Source organism: Aotus nancymaae, unplaced genomic scaffold (assembly GCF_030222135.1).
Source record: "Aotus nancymaae isolate 86718 unplaced genomic scaffold, 86718_ANA_hifiasm-v0.15.2.pri h1tg000057l, whole genome shotgun sequence".
NCBI lineage: Eukaryota > Metazoa > Chordata > Mammalia > Primates > Aotidae > Aotus > Aotus nancymaae.
In genome coordinates this window covers 24,374,707-24,393,598 of record NW_026988471.1, presented here as the reverse complement: position 1 = coordinate 24,393,598, position 18,892 = coordinate 24,374,707, and the positions used below count along the sequence as shown (strand labels likewise).

The window sequence follows — 18,892 nt, the reverse complement described above, 5'->3', positions numbered from 1 at the left end:
GATAGAAACACACGCACACATATTTTTTTCTATAGTCCAGGCTGGAGTGCAGTGGTGCAATCTTGGCTCACTACAACCTCTGCCTCCTGGATTCAAGTGATTCTCATGCCTCAGCCTCCCGAGTAGCTGGAATTACAGGTGCATGCCACCACGCCTGGCTAATTTTTGTATTTTCAGTAGAGATGGGGTTTCACGATGTTGGCCAGGCTGGTCTCAAACTCCTGGCCTCAAGTGATCCACCTGCTTTGGCCTCCCAAAGTTCTGGGATCGTATACAGCCATGAGCCACCGCACCTGGCCAAATTGCTCTTATAACTTTATTTCTGATTTTTGAATCTTATTTTTCCTCATGTTTTTCATCCACTTTTGTTTTACAAATGAGTCTGTGGCCTTTACCAAAGTGTTGGTTCAGAGTTACAATGAAATTTCATTTAAAAATGTAACAAACTGGTAAAAAAAAAAAAAGATACAGCTAATGAAACTAGGTTTGGATAAAATCTGTAAAATATATATAAATCTAAAAAATACAAAATATAGTTTTGAATGTGTCATTTAAAGGCCCAGAGTTATTGTTTACCATTTAAAATAACACTTGGTAGAAAATATTCTTGCTAATTTGAACAATTGAAAGATTCCTTTGGTATAAAGATACTTATATATGATGGATTTATATGAAAAAATTCCTGTGTGGTTTGCAAATGTGGCTAACAACCATTTAAAAATGTTGTTTTAGCAGTTTCATTTGAATACATTAAAAAAGTTGTATTGTTCCCTCTTAATAGTGAATGTTTAAAACAAAACAATACAAAACAAAGCAGAAACAAACAGTCCATTTTAAATAAAAGCAAATGTATTCCATAAATTCTGAATCTGCCCAGCCTAGCACATTATGGAATGGATGTTGCTCAAAAAGATAATATTAGGTTACAGTCTTCTTCATTAGTGATTTTTAAACAAAACTATAATTTCCTGGGAGGCACAGACATTTCATGTGTTGGTGTACAGTATTTATTTACATCCCTGCTTGTTTTTAGAGGATTCAGGATGATAAGAAAAAAGCCAGCCAAGTAAGATCAGAGTCCTAGTGCTGAGTGCGAAAATTTTCCACTGCTGTAGCACATTTAATTTTTTTTTTTTTTTAAGAGACAAGGTCTCTCTCTGTCACCCAAGCTGGAGTGCGGTGGCGTGATCATAGCTCACTGCAGCTTCAAACTCCTGGGCTCAAATGATCCTCCTACCTCAGCCTCTGGAGTGGTAGAAATACTGGGTGCCTACCATCATGCCTGGCTATTTTCTTTTTCTTTAAAATTTCAGAGCCGTTTCTCAGTGTGAACAGGCTAATTAGTTTATTTTTTATTTTGTGTAGAGATGGGGTCTTGCTTTGTTGCCCAGGGAGGTCTTGAACTCTTGGCTTCAAGGGATTCTCCTGCCTTGACCTTCCAGAGTCTTGGGATTACAAGCATGAGCCACCACACCTGGCCATCCATCACTTACTCTTTATCTTGTAGCTTCTATCCCAAGAGAAGTCATGAGTTTGTGCTAATTTCCAAACAAAAATCTGGATTCAAAATATGCAGATGTACAAAGGGTTTTACCATTAGCTAATATTTCAGAAGTATTTTTTTTGTTTATTCTTTTGTGCATCTTTTTATTTTTTTTTAAAGAAAGGGCAGGAGAAATACTTTTTCTGAGTGTGTTTGTTTTTCTTTGCCTTTCTTTTTTTCTGAAACAGGGGAGAGAAGTAGTAACAAGTCCAGAGAGACTTCTCCTGTCCATTCAGTACCTCACTTTGAAATTAATCTGATTAAGACACTATTTCATCATGTAACTTCCCACTTCAGAAACCTTCAAAGAATCCCGGTAGGTTTGAATTAAGCTCACACCCCACAGTTTGGTTTAATGATAACAGTGCTTAGCTCCTGACCCACGCCAAGCCCTAATTACACTCCTGGAGACACTTCTTTTCCAACATGACGTGCTTATTTTCCCCAGACAGATGCCATGCGTTCTGTTCCCCTTCAACTCCCACATCTATCTGGGATTACCCAGTCTCCTTTTCTTCTGTCCAAATGTTTTCTGTTTCTCAGGATTCAACTCAAGTTTTTATCTACTGCGTAGCCTGCCTTATTATCACCAATCCCATTTTCATCCCTTTGATGACTTACAGTCCTTGTTTATATTATTATTTTGGCCCTTAATTACATAATGTTGTAAACTGCTTCCTAAGTATTCAAAAAGGAACGGAAATCCTTGAGAGCAGAGATTCTGCTTTATATATCTTTCATTCCTCAATTAGTATAATACTAGATTATTTATAAATGTTTATAACATTGAAATGAAAAGCAGCAGGCATTCTGATTGTGATAAAATTAAATAATATTCTAAGTTGATTTTACTTGATTAAGCCGTTTGACATTCGCCAAATGGATTCTTGATTTGCAGTTGATTATTGTAAGATCCATTCACTGTGAAGTTTTGTAAATTAAGATTAATTGGCAAAATGCGAGTTTTTGAAAATCAAAGAGAGATGCTCTTATTACTTTTAGCTACATATGATAATCAGACTGGTAATAGTGCTTCTGAAGCTGAAGTCTGTTTTCATGTGAGAAATTTATGGTTGGCAGCATCCACAATCATTTGCTAAAGAGGTAGAAACAGCTTGTTTTCTTAAGTACAGAATACTCCCCGTAGTCTTGTTTTCAAAAGTATTAATTTGAATAGCAAACTCCTACTAGATAGTGTAAAGCTAGAGAAACATCATCCAGATTAGGTTAGTTTTAAATATTGAAAGGCAGAATTTGAGACCTTATTGAACTGAAACGAATTATTTCCCATCCACAGGGAACAGGTGCGGACCACAGAGGCTTCTGAAGGTAGCTGCATGTTAAAACATAACAGCGTTTATTCAGGGTGACTCACTGTCTGCTTAGCTTGGCACTTGTTTTCTCAGTGTTGGATAATAAGAACTCTTTTTAGAAGTCATGTGCATCATTTATTGTCAGACTGTAAAATGATAGGGCTATGGAAATGAATCATACAGAGAAGGCTGACGAAGAGAATCATCATGTCCTTTACTGAAGGAGGACATTACCTGGAGGGCTTCTATTTGAGTGGGGTTAAAACGACAAGTTTCTTCTGTCCTATCATCTCAACAAATATTACCTGCTTATCTTTTCATCTTAATGTCTTGATATAGACGTTAGTATTCACTGTTAATTGTGTTGTATTTCAAATGTTGACCTATACCAATCAACTCTGTAGCTATCATAGGCCAGATTTGAAGTGAGTTACATTATTTGTGATGAAACCAGGTTAAATATCTTTTCCAAATCTTGTTTGAAGGAGTCAATTCTGGTATAAACTTGGACTTTGAATTGGAAGTAGTGAAAACATGGAGGTTTGTGAGGTTGTATGTGCCGTGGCCAGGGGTAGCTAATTATTCAGTTTTAAGTGTCATTTGACCAGTATACACAGAAAAATTTCAGATGTCTGGTGGGAAGGATCAAGAATGAGTTCTTCCAAGAAGAAGGAATCAGTTAGATCAAGAACAAAATCATGCGGTATCAGGGTGCTGAGTAGCTGCAGTTTTCTCTCTGCTTCCCTCTAGTTGTAGAGGAAGAATGCTGGGGCTCTAAAGCAACATGAGAAAAGCAAAGGCAGTGCTTCCTCTTGGCCTTGTTTGCAGGCAGTTGTAGGAAGTTAGGCTTAAAGTAGACTGAGAGGTTTAAATGCCAAGAAAAGCATTCAGCGCAGAGGAGTAACTGCTGATGCTTGGCCTGCAAAGCAATCATTTAAGAGAAAGGAGCAAGCTAAGGTTTTTTTCTTTTTCAAGGGAAAAATATAAGTAACATGATTTGTGAAAGTAAGGATGTTGAGACTACCCCTTCATTAATTTTATTGGGTAACTATTTCTTTTTTTTTTTTTTTGAGACCGAGTCAAGCTGGAGTGCAGTGACTTGATCTCGGCTCACCACAACCTCCACCTCCCGGGCTCCCCTGCCTCAGCCTCCTGAGTAGCTGGGATTACAGGTGCATGCCACCACGTCCAGCTAATTTTTTTTTTTTTTTTTTGAGACGGAGTTTCGCTCTTGTTACCCAGGCTGGAGTGCAATGGCGCGATCTCGGCTCACCGCAACCTCCGCCTCCTGGGTTCAGGCAATTCTCCTGCCTCAGCCTCCTGAGTAGCTGGGATTACAGGCACGCGCCACCACGCCCAACTAATTTTTTTTTTGTATTTTTAGTAGAGACGGGGTTTCACCATATTGACCAGGATGGTCTCGATCTCTTGACCTTGTGATCCACCCGCCTCGGCCTCCCAAAGTGCTGGGATTACAGGAGTGAGCCACCGCGCCCGGCACGTCCAGCTAATTTTTGTGTTTTTAGTAGAGTTGGGGTTTCACTATGTTGGTCAGGCTGGACTCAAACTCCCAACCTTGTGATCCGTCTGCCTTGGCCTTCCAAAGTACTGAGATTACAGGCTTGAGCCACTGCACTCGGCTGGATAACTATTTCTTCTTTAATAAGTTTCTTTTTAATTTTTTTTTTTAGATAGGGTCTTGCTCAGTTGCCCATGCTAGAGAGCATGCCCAGTGAGCCGAGATCACACTGCAACCTCCACCTCTTGAGTTCAAGTGATTCTCCTGCCTCAGCCTCCTGTGTAGCTGGAACTACAGGCATGCACCACCACACCTGGCTGATTTTTGTATTTTTATTAATAGTAGAGATGGGGTTTTGCCATGTTGGCCAGGCTGGTCTCGAACTCCTGGCCTCAAGTGATCCACCCGCCTTAGCCTCCCAAAGTGCTGGGATTGCAGGCATGAGCCACCATGCCTGGCTTCTTTAATAAGTTTCTGTAACTGTATTTAAATATACAATTATTACTTTTGTGTATATTTTTGTTTATATTAATATTTCCTTTTGAAGAGTATATAAACCTTTTGATAGCACAAACTGTGAGCCTAAAGTGGTAAATGATGATAAGTGATATGAGTGGGAAAGGCTGGCTAATCATTAAGACCTGAGCCTGCTGCCCCATTCTCAGGATGCATACTTACTTATAAATGTATTCTTAAACATAAAAGAGTCACTAAGTATTTTCCCCAAATCTGTCCTGTCTATAAATTCATCCTGCTCACATTTACTATGATCTTCAATCTCAGATTCCTCTATTTTACCTGAACTTAAAACTTCTTCCACTCTGCTTAGTCTGTTTATCCTATTGAGTTACACATTGACACTTCCATGCATATCCCCTGACCCTTAATAAAGCATATGATATTAAGCATACATACATTTGTGCACCTGAAAGTGCATACAGGCAGAGGGAAGAGAAGATTTGTGGTTTGTTAGGTGGGAGATTATGTGTGGAGATTTCTTTCTTTTTTTTTTTTTTTTTTTACAGAGAGAGAGAGAGAGAGAATAGGAAGGAGGAAAAAGGAAGAGAAAGAGAGAGAGAGAATGGGGAGGAGGAAGAAGGAAAAGAAAGAGGGAGAGAGAATGGGAGTATTGCTTTCTTGCTCAGGCTAGAATGCAATTTAGTAATGGGTATTGAAAACCTCTTTTATACTGATAATTATACTTAATGATGTAGTCAGGAAGGAATAAGGGAAGAAGATAACAAACAAACAGCCAACCAATATTTAATTTAAACCTATGAAATGCTATGCGATTACTGAGGAATGATTTACTTCCAATTATATAGTCACCTTTGGAATAGGTGTGAGGTGGTAATGTATGTTTTGTGTATTTGAAGTGGAGAGTTCTATAAATGTTTATTAAGTTTACTTGTTCCGGGTCTGAGTTCAAGTTCTGAATATCCTTGTTAATTTTCTATCTCGTTGATCTATAGAATCGTTAGCTCTTCTTGTTGCATTGATCCTTTTGCCATTATGTAATGTCCTTCTTTGCCTCTTTTGATCTTTGTTGCTTTAAAGTCTACTTTATCAGAGGCGAGAATTGCATCTCCTGCTTTTTGTTTATTAGTTTATTTTTACTCTCTGTTTGATTGGTACATCTTCCTCCTTCTCTCTGAGTCTTTGTGTATTGTTGCATGTAAGATGGGCCCGGATGCAGCATACCGATGGGTTTTGGCTTTTTATCCAATTAAAATATATATAAGTTTAATACCGGCGTTTGATGCTAGCTGACTGTTTTGCCCATTAGTTGATGTACATTTTTTATTGTGTTAAAGTTCTTTGCTTTTTGATGTATTTTTGGAAAGGCTGATATTGGTTGTTCCTTTATATGTATAGTGCTTCTTTCAGAAGCTCTTGTAAAGCAGGCCTGGTGGTGGTGAACTCTCTAAGTACTTGTTTGTTCGCAAAAGATTTAATTTTTCCTTCGCTCATAAAGCTTAGTTTGGCTGGATAGGAAATTCTGGGTTGAAAGTTCTTTTCTTTAAGGATGTTAAATATTGGTCCCCACTCTTTTCTGGCTTGTAGGGTTTCTGCTGAGAGATCTGCTGTAAGTCTGATAGGTTTCCCTTTATGGGTAACCTGACCTTTCTCTCTGGCTGCTCTTAGTATTTTCTCCTTCATTTCAACCCTAATAAATCTGGCGATTATGTGCCTTGGGGTTGGTCTTCTTGAAGAATATCTTTGTGGTGTTCTCTGTATTACCTGGAGTTGAATATTACCCTGCCTTGCCAGGTTGGGAAAATTTTCCTGAATGATATCCTGAAGAGTATTTTCCAACTTGGATTCATTCTATTCATCACATTCAGGTACACCTATCAAACGTAAATTAGGTCTTTTCACATAGTCCCATATTTCCTGGAGACTTTGCTCATTCCTTTTCATCCTTTTTTCTGCATTCTTGTCTTCTCGTTTCATTTCACTGAGCTGGTCCTCGACTTCTGATATCCTTCCTTCTGCTTGATCAATTCGACTGTTTAAACTTGTGCATGCTTCGCGAAGTTCTCGTGTTGTGTTTTTCATCTCCATCAATTCACTTATATTCCTCTCTAAATTGTCCATTCTCGTTAACATTTCGTCAAACCTTTTTTTCAAGGTTCTTAGTTTCTTTGCATTGGGTTAGAACAAGTTCTTTTAATTCACAGAAGTTTCTTATCACCCACGTTTTGAAACCTGCTTCTGTTATTGGAACACAGGTGTAATCTATTAAGCCTTGTTCCGTTACTGATGAGGAATTGCAATCCCCTGTAGAGGGAGAGGCATTCTGATTTTGAGTATTCTCTACCTTCTTACGCTGGTTTCTTCCCTTCATTATATATTTGTCCGTCTGTCGTCTTTATAATTACCGACTTTCTAACTGGGTCTCTGACGTCCAACTTGTTGATTCCCTGCGCCGAAATCTGAGCAGTCCACTGTGCCGGCCAAAACAGCGGTGTTAAGATTGATGGTGCTTTTCTTCCCGGGAATCTCCGGACTCTGCACCAAGAACTGGCGTGCTAAGGCACCAGCAAAACCGCCGCGCCGGCCACAAGAGTCGCCCTGGCGACCCGTGGATCTCCTCCACTGGGAATCTCCTGGTCCATGAGCAACTAATTTTCGTCTGAAAGTGTGGCGTCCTCTCGTTCTTTGCGCTTTCACTGGGAGGTACGTGCCCGAGCTGCTAATCATCAGCCATCTTGGATCTCTCTCCCATGTGTGGAGATTTCTACATGGCTGTTACTGAGTAAGAAAAATGGTTAAACAGTGGATTGCAGAGATGAGGTATTAAAGGAGTGCACATTACTGGCAATGCTTATTTGAGGGATTAATGAGGCTGAGGCAGGAGAATCACTTGAACCTGGGAGGCGGAGGTTACATTGAGCCGAGATCTCGCCATTGCACTCCAGCCTGGGTGATAGAGTGAGACTCCATCTCAAAAAAAAAGGAAAAACAGTTTTGTTTCATTTTTTCCTCTCTTTCGTCTCCTCAGCCTGATCTAGATTATTTTGTAAATTAACAGATTCCTTCATCAGAGACCAGACATTGAGACTAATATTAATCCTAATGAATGGAAAAGAATAGAAGTGTTTTAGTGCTGATGCAGGTTAATTGAGAATTATATCTGTTATTCTATAATCAAATATGAGAATTTCTGAATCTAGAACTAATATTTACAACAGGGTTGAGTTAAAGAATATTTTGAATAAGGATGCAAAGTGTTGTAAAATATTAGTGTTTCTAAAACATTTTGAAGATTAAGAAAGTGTTGTACAAGTACTATTATAATATTTAGAAGTTAAGATGTCATAGTACCCATTAAGACCCATTGTATTGTGTTTATGGATGAGTACTAATGAGTTAAGTCTCTTCTCACTGAAGAGTTGGGAGTGACATGGCTCTCTTGCTAGTATGCTGGACTCTGCTACACTTTCCTGTCTGTCTGCATAGATAGCATCAGTTTTGTCCCTGCAGCAAGGAATAGGTAGTTTGTCTTTTTGAAGGAAGAGAATGAGATTTGGAGCCAGAATGATTTACACAAATGCAGTATGATTACTTTTCTGTAATCTTTTATTGTGTCCTTTGATTTACCATGGCCAAAAAAATAAAAGCTAAAGTCTTACTATTGCATTCAAAGCTCTGTGTTGGTGGTTCTCAGCTCTGGACGCATACGAAAATAACACAAGGAAGTTTTTCAACGTGACATGAACAGGATGGGGTTTAGGCATCTGAATAGTATCTTTATTCTCTTGCCTTATTGAGGATTGTATGGGTTTAGAACTCTAAAAATATACAAGAAATGATCTTGTTGATTTCTACAGAAATGCCCTATTATGAATTCAATTGGGAATTGCGAAATAATAAGAAATATACATGTTGGTCTCTGCCCTCAGTCCCTGGCACAGAGTCCCTGAGACCCTTGTAATTTCCTGAGTGATAGGGGTGGCAGGAAAGACAGAGCTCCTGATAACCCCTTGATAGGTGGTAGAATCTTTTGTTTTAATATTTGCACTTTGACCCCAGTTCTTTCCACGGAACTCCTAAGGCCTTTGTAATTTCCTGAGTGATAGGAGCATCTTTTGTACTAAGGAGGCCATTCTTGGTGGGCTCCTGGATAACCTCAGGATATAGACTGATTGCCAGGGGAACTAACTGTGTGATTGATTAGAGAGTTGGGACATTCAGCCCCACCCCTTAACCTCCAAGAAGGGAGAGGGGCTGAAGGCAGATCACCAATGGCCAAAGATATAATCAGTCACCCCTGCATAATGAAGTCTGTATTAAAAACCCAAAAGGTCTAGGTTTGGAGAGCTTCCAGATAGCTGAACAGGTGGAAGTTCCTGGAGCGTAGTGTAGCACACCTGGGGAAGGCATGGAAGCTCTGTGCCGCTTCCCACAAAACACATCCTATGCATCTCCTCCATCTGACTGTTCATCTGTATTTTTTATAGTATCCTCCATAAGTAAGTGGTTAAATATAGGTGTTTTCCTGAGTTCTGTGAGCCAGTCTAGAAAACTAATCAGCCCAAGAAAGGGTCATGGGAACCCCCGATTTTACAGTTGATTGGTCGGAAGTATAGGTGACAGCCTACTACTTGCTACTGATATACAAGGTGGGGACTGAGCCCTTAACCTGTAGGATCTGATGCTACCTCCAGGTAAATAGTGTCAGGCTGGAATTAGATTATAGACATCCAGCTGGTATCCGCTGGGGAACTGCTTGGTTGGTGTGTGGGGAAATAACTCCCTGTGGATCTGGTGTCAGCAGTGAAGTGCTATGTAAGAGAGTAAGAAAAACAGTGTCGAAACCCTGTCTTTACTAAAAATACAAAAAATTAGCTGGACGCGGTGGCACGTGCCTGTAATCCCACCTACTCATGAGGCTGAGGCAGGAGAATCGCTTGAACCTGGGAGGCGGAGGTTACATTGAGCCGAGATCTCGCCATTGCACTCCAGCCTGGGTGATAGAGTGAGACTCCATCTCAAAAAAAAAGGAAAAACAGTTTTGTTTCATTTTTTCCTCTCTTTCATCTCCTCAGAGGATTGCATTGAATCACAACAGGATTCTGATCAGTTTAGAGAAAACTGACATTTAAATTACTGAGTCTTCCATTTTGTGAACATAGTATATCTCTCTAAATCTTTGATTTCTCTCATTCTTTTTTTGTAATTTTCAACATACAGATCTTGAACATGTTTTAAAAAATGATTTTTATTTTAGTATTTATATTTTTGTTGCTATTATATTTCCAATAGTCTGCTAGTTTAGAGAAATAAAATTGAATTTTTTATGTTGACCTTGCATTCCGGTGTTGTTAAACTCACTTGTTGTAGTGTTTTTTAGTAGTTCTGTGGCTTTTCTTTGTAGGTTTTTAAGGATTTTCTACAAATGATCATATTGCCTGGAATGAACAGTTTTATTTCTTTACTTCTAATCTGTATGTTTTTTGTTTCTTTTTTCTTTTTCTTTTTTTTTTTTTTTGAGACGGAGTTTTGCTCTTGTTACCCAGGCTGGAGTGCAATGGCGCGATCTCGGCTCACTACAACCTCTGCCTCCTGGGTTCAGGCAATTCTCCTGCCTCAGCCTCCCGAGTAGCTGGGATTACAGGCACGCGCCACCATGCCCAGCTAATTTTTTTTTGTATTTTTAGTAGAGACAGGGTTTCACCATGTTGACCAGGATGGTCTCGATCTCTTGACCTCATGATCCATCCGCCTCGGCCTCCCAAACTGCTGGGAATACAGGCGTGAGCCACTGCACCTGGCTTGTTTATTTTTTCTTATTTCACCAGCTGGGTTCTGGAGTGTGATGTTGACAAGGAGTCGTCGTGGGAGCAGCCCTCTTGATTTATTCCTGATCTTAGGGGAAAAGCACTCAGCCTTTCTTCACTGAGTGTGATGGTCACTGTGATTATTTTTAAAGATGCCCATTGTTGGCCGGGCATGGTGGGTCACTCCTGTAATCCAAGCACTTTGGAGACCAAGGCGGGCGGATCACCTGAGGTTGGGAGTTCAAGACCAGCCTGACCAACATGGTGAAACGCCTGTCTTTAAAAAAAAAAAGCCCATTGTCACATGGAAGAAATTCTCTTTTTTCTCCCCAGTTTTCTGAGAGCATCAGGGATGGATGTTGAATTTTGTCATCTGCATCTATTCAGATGGTCATATAGCCTTTCTCTCTTTTTGGTCTGTTGAATAGTGAATTATATTGATTGGTTTTCATATGTCAAGATAGCCTTATATTCTTGGGATAAAGCTCCTTAGGTTGTGATTTTGTCCCATTTTATTTTGCTACATTTGATTTACTCAGGTTTTTGTAACTATGTTTATGAGGGATACTGACTTGTTTTCTTTTATTGTAATGTCTTTGTGTGTTTTTGGTATTAGAATAATTCTGGCCTTACCCTTATCCTAAACAAATTAATGCAGAAACAGAAAACTAACTACTGACACTTTCTCCTTTGTAAGTTGGAGCTAAACATAGGGTACTCGTGGACATAAAGATGGGAACAGTAGACCCGTGGGACTGCTAGAGCAGGGACAGAGGGAGGGGGCAAGGGTTGAACTAACTGTTGAGTACTGTTCTCACTACCTGGGTGATAGGATCATTCATACCCCAAACTTCAGCATCACGCAGTATACCTGTGTAACAAACCTGCACATGTATCCTCTGAATCTAAAATAAAAATTGAGCTGGGTGCGGTGGCTCATGCCTGTAATCCAAGCATTTTGGGAGGCCAAGGCAGGAGGATCACTTGAGTCCAGGAGTTCAAGACCAGCCTGGGCAACATAGTGGGACCCTGTCTCTACAAGTAAATAAATAAATGAATAAAATAAAAGTTGAAATTATTAAAAGAAAGAATAATACTGACCTTATAAAAAGAGTTGGGAAGTGTTTCCTCCCTTTTTTTATGACTTGGAAGAATGAGTTGACATGCAGTTTTTTCTTCTTTAAATGTTTAGAGATCTCCAGTACAGCCCTCAGAATGAGGAGCTTTCTTTTTTGAAAGACTTTAAACTATAGATTCAATTTATAATGGATATGAGTTTATTCAGTTTATCTGTTTCTTCTTGAGTGAGCTTTGGTAGTTTGTGTTTTCAAGTAGTCTGTATCTGTCTAGTTCATCCAAGCTGTTGAATTCATGGACATAAAGGTGTTTTAATAATCTTTATTATTTCTGTAATGTTTGTAGAACCTGTGGTGATTTCCCCTCTTTCTTAATGTTGGTAATTTGTATCTTTTTTTTTCTTAGTCTGGCGAGAGATTTGTATATTGTTGATCCATTCAAAGAACCAGCTTTTGGTTTTATTGATTTTTTTCCCTCTATTTTTCTGTTTTCAGTTTCATTAATTTCTGCTCTTACAGTATTTTTTTCTCTTTTTCTTGTTTTGAGTTTAATTTGCTGTTCTTTTTCTAGTGTCTTAAGTTGGAGGGGTAGATTATTGACTTGAGAACCTTCTTTTCTAGTATAAGCATTTTTAATACTTACAGTGAAAGTACCCACTATTTCATTCCTCTCTTCCTACATTCCACCCTGGAGACAACCAGTGTTGTTATTTTCTCAGTATCCCCTCACATATAGTTTATACATATGCAAACAAATATGTGATAATATTATTCTTCTCCCTCCTTTTTAACATAGTTGTTAATAACCTTCCAGCAGTTATGTTGTTCTGTACCTTGCTTTCCCACCTTAGTCTGCCTTGCATATAATTCTGTCTTTCATATATATTTCTTACTCTTTTTATGATAGCAGTCAGTCTATTAATGGACATTTTGATTATCTCCAGTCTTTTGCCATTAGAAACATGCTGCAAAAAAAACGACTATGAATATGCACATTGGAAAACATCAGTTTAATCTTCTTGAGTGTGTGAATTCCTGGTGAAAAGAACAGAACAGTTTTCTACCCCTTTGTGTTTCTCTCCTTTTTCTGTGTTTAGATAATGTGCTGTCTCTTTTGATAAAGGGCCCACTTGGTTTAGCGAGAAAGAAATAATTACATTTCTACACCAATTCTTCTGCTTGGTCTATCCAAATGACTTCAGACATATTCAAACTTATTCTTAATAATTCCTTTATTAAGTATTAGACCAACAATAATATTATTGTATTATTATTATTTTATTTAGAGATGAGGTCTCACTATATTGCCCAGGCTGGTCCCAAACCCCTGAACGTAAGTGATCCTCCTGCTTCAGCCTCCTGAGTAGCTGGTGCTACAGGCACGAGCCACAGTTCCCAGATACAATCACTTTAGAAGTGGATAGGGTCCTAAGGATGGTATTCTTCCTGAAGCCATTTCCAAGGTGCTGTGCTTTTCCCTCTAGATTATTTTCAAACTCCTCAGCATTGCCAGTACCCTCGGCCCTCTGTATCTGCAGGTTCCCATGTGTCAATTCAGTCACCTGCGGATATGGAGGATCAACTCGGGGACTTGAGTATCCATGGATTTTGGCATCTGGAGGGGCCCTGGAACCAATTCCCCATGGATCCTGAGGGCTGATTGTATGTAATCCTTAGAATGTCATCAGTGTTTGTGCCACTGGTTTCACTTTGACCCACAGCAGCTTTTTTTCTTTCTTTCTTTTAGTAAGGAATATCAATAAGTCAACAAGTATTTATTTGTACCTATACTTATGTTTTGTTGTCATGCTCATCGAATAGTTTAAAATAGTTTGAAAATATCCCTCAATAAGAGAATGGATAAAATGCAGTATATTCATACAACAGAATGCTACAATAGCAGGATGAACTAATGTACGTAACAACATAATAAATCTTGCAGAAATTTTGTTGAGTGAAAGAAGCCAGACACAAAAGAGTGCATACTGTAAGATTCCATTTATATGAAGGTCAAGAGCTGTCAAATCTGTCTTATGATACTAGAAGTCGGGATAGATGTTACCAGGCTGGGCATGGTGGCTCATGCCTGCAATCCCAGCACTTTGGGAGGCCTAGGCTGGTGGATCACCTGAAGTCAAGAGTTCGAGACCAGCCTGGCCAACATAGTGAAACCCCGTATCTACTAAAAATATAAAAATTATCTGGGCATGGTGGTGTGCACCTGTAATCCCAGCTCTTGGGAGGCTCAGGCATGAGAATCACTTGAACCCAAGAGGCAGAGGGTACAGTGAGCTGAGATTGTGCCACTGTACTCCTCCAGCCTGGGTGACGGAGCAAGATTTCATCTCAAAAAAAAAAAAAAAGGATAGAAGTGACCACGGTGGGAGGTGGGTTTAGGAAAGATGTGCTTCTGGATGCAAGTAATATTCTGTCTTTTGACCTGAGTGCTGGTTACCTGGGTGTTTATTTTGTGAAAGGGAACATTTTGTGAAAGTTCATTCATGAATTATGCACTTTTCTGTATGTTCATTATACTTTAATGGAAAGTTAAAAAGGATACCATACAGAATTAACTAAAGGCATAATCGTTGATCATGGATGGACCTTAAAATTATATAAAACCAGAGAGATGACTTACTGTTTTCTGGCATATATACTCTCTCTTTAAAGTGATCATTTTAGAAGTAATTAATTATGAAAGTGATAAATATTACATTACAAAATAAAAGGAAATGTAGCTAAACTATTTCTTTCAAAATATGTCAAGCTAGACCAACCTGACTATCATAGTGAAACACCATCTCTACTAAAAATACAAAAGTTAGCCAGGTGTGATGGCGCACGCCTGTAATCTCAGCTACTCAGGAGGCTGAGGCAGGAGAATCGTTTGAACCTGGGAGGTGGAAGTTGCAGTGAGCTGAGATTGCACCACTGCACTCCAGCCTGGGCAATAGAGCGAGACCCTGTCTCAAAAAAAAAAAAAAAAAAATTCAAGCCAGGTGTGGTGGCACGTGCCTGTGGTCCCAGTTACTTGGGAGGTGAAGGTGGGTAGATTGCTTGAGCCCAGGAGGTTAAGGCTGCAGTGAGCTCTGATCACGCCACTGCATTCCAACCCGGGTGACAGAGGGAGACCCTGTCTCAAAACAAAACAACAACAACAAAAATATATTTTATCTAAGTCGACTTCACAGTACTTAGACTGAAGACAGTCTTTGGAAACAGTAACTTATGACATTTAAAAAATATATCTCATTATTTTTTAGTTTTTGTTTTCCTTTTATTATTAAGGTCAGTGCTTTCCCATGTGCTTAATAGTCATTTGTGTTTCTTCCATGTCTATTTTGTTGTATGTGAATGCATTTTCCCTTTTTCTATTGAGTCTTTTTTTTAAAAGTTGATTTGTTTTGGGTCAGTGATTCTCAATTCTGGCTGTGTTTTTGAATCACCTGGGGAACTTTTAAGAATTACCAATGCCAATGCCCCACCCTAGGCCAAATAATTAGGACCTCTAAGGGTTGGCCCTGAGCCTTAGTATTTTTAATGTGTGTGTGTGTGTGTGTGTGTGTGTGTGTGTGTGTGTGTGTAAATTCTGTTATGGAAATTTTTATGTGTTCCAATATATATAGCAAGTATTTTTTAACCTATAGATTTCTCCTTCATCATTCCCCCCATTAAATTATTGGCCTTGTCCAGTAATGGTAATCCTTACTTTCCTATGATTCATTTTTTCAAACAGTTTTTATCAAGAAATAAAAGACAGCTACAAAAAAATACTCGAAACAAAGTACAGTTGAATGAGTTGTTATAAAGCAAATACCCATGTCAGTGCCTTGGAGGCTGGGAACAGAATGCTGTTGGCTTCCAGAGCCCCTGCGTGCCTTCTGTGCTGCAGCCTCTCGAATGTGCTTAATAGCCTGATTTTTATGGAAATCTTTTCCAAGATTAATTTTTACTTTGTTTCTTTTGTGGGATTTTGTGCATATTCTTGCATCATCAAGTCTGTGTCTACCAAACATGTTTTGAGCAAGTTTCCCTCAAGAAACGTCATTAGTTGCATAGCAAGGTGCACTCTCCTGTCCTTGAGCACTTCCTCTTCATTCTTGCCTTGCTGGTCATCAGGTACTCTTTTTTTTGAGATGGACTCTGGCTCTGTCACCCAGGCTGGAGGGCAGTGGCACGATCTTGGTATACTGCATCCTCCGCCTCCCAAGTTCGAGCGATTCTTCTGCCTCAGCCTCCCAAGTAGCCAAGACTACAGGCACACACCACTATGCCCAGCTAATTTTTTTTTGTATTTTTAGTAGACATAGGGTTTCACTATGTTGGCTATGTGGGTCTCCAACTTCTGACCTCATAATTTGCCTGCCTCAGCCTCCCAAAGTGCTGGGCCTGCAGGTGTGAGCCACCACGCCTGGCCCATCAGGCATTCTTAATCTCACTCTGGACTTCAGCAGTAGTTCCTTTTGTTGCTTCATCGTTATGGGCCACTTTACTTCAGGTTAGAAGCTGTATTCATCAGAGTTCTTAGTTATAAGTAATGGATGCCATCTCTGGCCAATTAATTAAAAGAGTGATCCATAGATTCTCTAAGAAGGTTGGGAATGTAGGCTTGAAAACCGCTGCCAGGAACAGTGCAAAATCATTCCACAGAACTGTCATGAAGACATCTCTCTGGCCACAGACCTTGCTGCTTGTGCTCCAAACACCACTGATGCTGGGCTCTGGGTGCTGCCCCAACAATCACTCTCTCTGCTGCCCCAGGACACTGGATGTAGCTGCTCCTACTGCTGTTATCCCCACCAGGTGGATTCTTCTGGAGTTCCTGCTTCTCCAAGTTAATCATTTCCCCCTTGAAATCTAGCATAGTGCATCTTATTTGGGGAGCTGTGTTGTATGCCCCTATCCTAGTTTCAAAGAAAGATGAGAAAGCAAATATATGGGTTTTTCTTCTTCTTTCTTTGTACTTTAGTAGTAGAAAGTGTACTTATCTCATAAGGTAGGGTGTGCTTAAATGTAAACTCAGCATTCAAGTGCTTGGTGTAAAGAAAGTCCACTCTAAAAGCTCCATATCAGTCTTAGAAACCCATTCCATGTAACCCAGTGATGTATCTTACACCACTAGCTTTTCTTACATAATGCAGTAGTTATTTGATGCAGGAATATGCCTTATTTCCAGGTGCCATATTGCTTTATACATGGAGCTGAAGCTATATTTCTGAAGAACTATGTATTTTTAAAAAAACCCATTCTAATTTTAGCTAGTTGCAGGCATTTCTATTTTGTTTTATGAATAAACTCAAGGAGATGTAATAGTTAAAAACTCAACTGTAACAAATGTTGATATTTCCTGGTGGTGTTTTTACTGATAATTTTCTAGCTTATGGGCTATTTACCTTTTTTCAGGTTTGATCTTTCTGTATATAAAGACAACGTGGGAAATGGAAAACACCATATTAGAACCATTAGTGGATATAAATAGGATGATACATGCTTTTTCGAAACAAAAATGGTATAGCTTTTGTTATTGCAAAAGTATCTTACTCTTAAGTTACTATGAAACATTAACACAAAAGCACATTCTTGGCTTACATATGATAACTTTAACAACCAACTAGTGAAGTTTTTATCTGCTGTGAAACCAGGGCATAGATGAATGAATGAAGCCGTGGACACTTTGGGTCAGGGGGCCTTGGTGATATTGTCTTGGTTCTGCTGGTGGTGTACAGCATTACTTTAGGTGATTCATTTATGTTCTTCTATATTTCATCTTTCCAGTTCTAAAGAAGAATTAATATTACGATCCCTTCCTCTTCACTTTTCTTACAATGGTATATTGGAAGATCTGAGACAGGTGTGATTGAGCTTCTTAGAATAAACATTTACATGGTAACATAAAGGTTATTACAGTAAAAACAAAGATGAATGTACTATAAAATCTTCATAGCAGGATGCGCCCTGTTGTTTACTACATAACAAGACACTGTTGTAATATCCTGATGTAAGGTTATGTTTCTGAATTATATTCAAACCAGGTGGCCCCTCAGTTTTGAATACTTAACAACTGTAGCTGTGGATTTAATGGGGTTAGTTAATAGGAAATTCACTTCAGATTCTTCCATTTGACCTCTGCTACATAGCCAATAGAAATTACATACAGTGTTTCTAAAACTTATTTCCAGAAAATTCAGGCTAGCTTTAGCATTCTTCACCTAGCATAGGTGAAGTCTTACTTCTACAAATGAAAACAACAACAACAAAATCCAGGGTTTCTGAATGTGGTAAAATTGTAACAGACAAGGTCAGGAATCCACTTACTGGTTGCTCAATATTTAGTGATACATTGACTCCTTTTGTGGTTTCAGATAGCAATTATTTCTAATATAATTTATTTTGCAGTGAGGGCCGAGGCAAGTTGACGGTATTTTCAGTTAAAGCTATGTTAGCAACCATGTGTGGTGGAAAAATGCTGGACAAATTGAGATGTAAGTATTTTCATATTATTTGAAAAATGTCATTTTCAAATGAGGACTTTTAAATGAATATTGTCAGAATTTTGAATGATGCTATGTTGAGCTTTTTAAAAAAATACCAAATTACTCACTCTGCAGCAACTCACAGTAGGTGAGTTATGCCACCTGCTGTTCAGATGGAAAAGTTGGTTGATTTAATTTATTGTTAGTGTTTTTTAGTGAGCAAACTGAAAAGTCTCAGAATCCTAATGCTGACATTTAAAAAATTATTTTAGAAATGTTTTCCACATTATCAAAATTATACTTGAAGATGATTATATTGAGAACTTTTAGTTAAAATGTGATCACTTTTACTAGGTTTGTTTAGGTTTAGCTCTTAAAAACTCCATTTTTCATCAGTTGATGTTTGCTGTGATTACATTATTCGTTACTACCTTAGAGTCAGGTGCAGTTATTTAGAAGCTGATGACCTGTTTTGTTTTGTTTTTTAAGTTCCTGTTATCTTTGCTAATTTAATTTTTTTTTTTTACAACTAGTCATTTTGGCATTTTACCATTCATTAGATACTGTAAGAAGATGATTAGTTGAGATCAAAAAAGGTGAAATTCATGATTTAATTTTGCTGCTTATGGTTTTTATTTATTCAGTCATGAGTTACTAACTCCCTAAGATATGCCAAGAATTGTG

The 18,892-nt window shown here is 38.7% G+C and overlaps 1 protein-coding gene across 41 annotated transcripts in view; it reads left to right on the top strand.

Moving 5' to 3' along the window:
* The window catches only part of DTNB (dystrobrevin beta), a 310,093-nt gene that overhangs the window by 62,462 nt on the left and 228,739 nt on the right, over window positions 1–18,892 (top strand). For 34 of the 41 annotated variants that reach the window (XM_021677097.2, XM_021677091.2, XM_021677086.2 and 31 more), the window contains exon 5: window positions 18,132–18,217. The exons of 6 other annotated variants lie outside the window; for them this stretch is intronic. Coding sequence is in view for 34 of the 35 variants with exons in the window: in XM_021677091.2 (XP_021532766.1) it covers window positions 18,132–18,217 (86 nt within the window). In the remaining variant the exon portion in view is untranslated. Of the gene's footprint in view, window positions 1–1,731; window positions 1,860–18,131; window positions 18,218–18,892 lie in introns of all 41 variants that reach the window. One more of the 41 variants, XM_012453296.3, reaches the window with a different exon arrangement.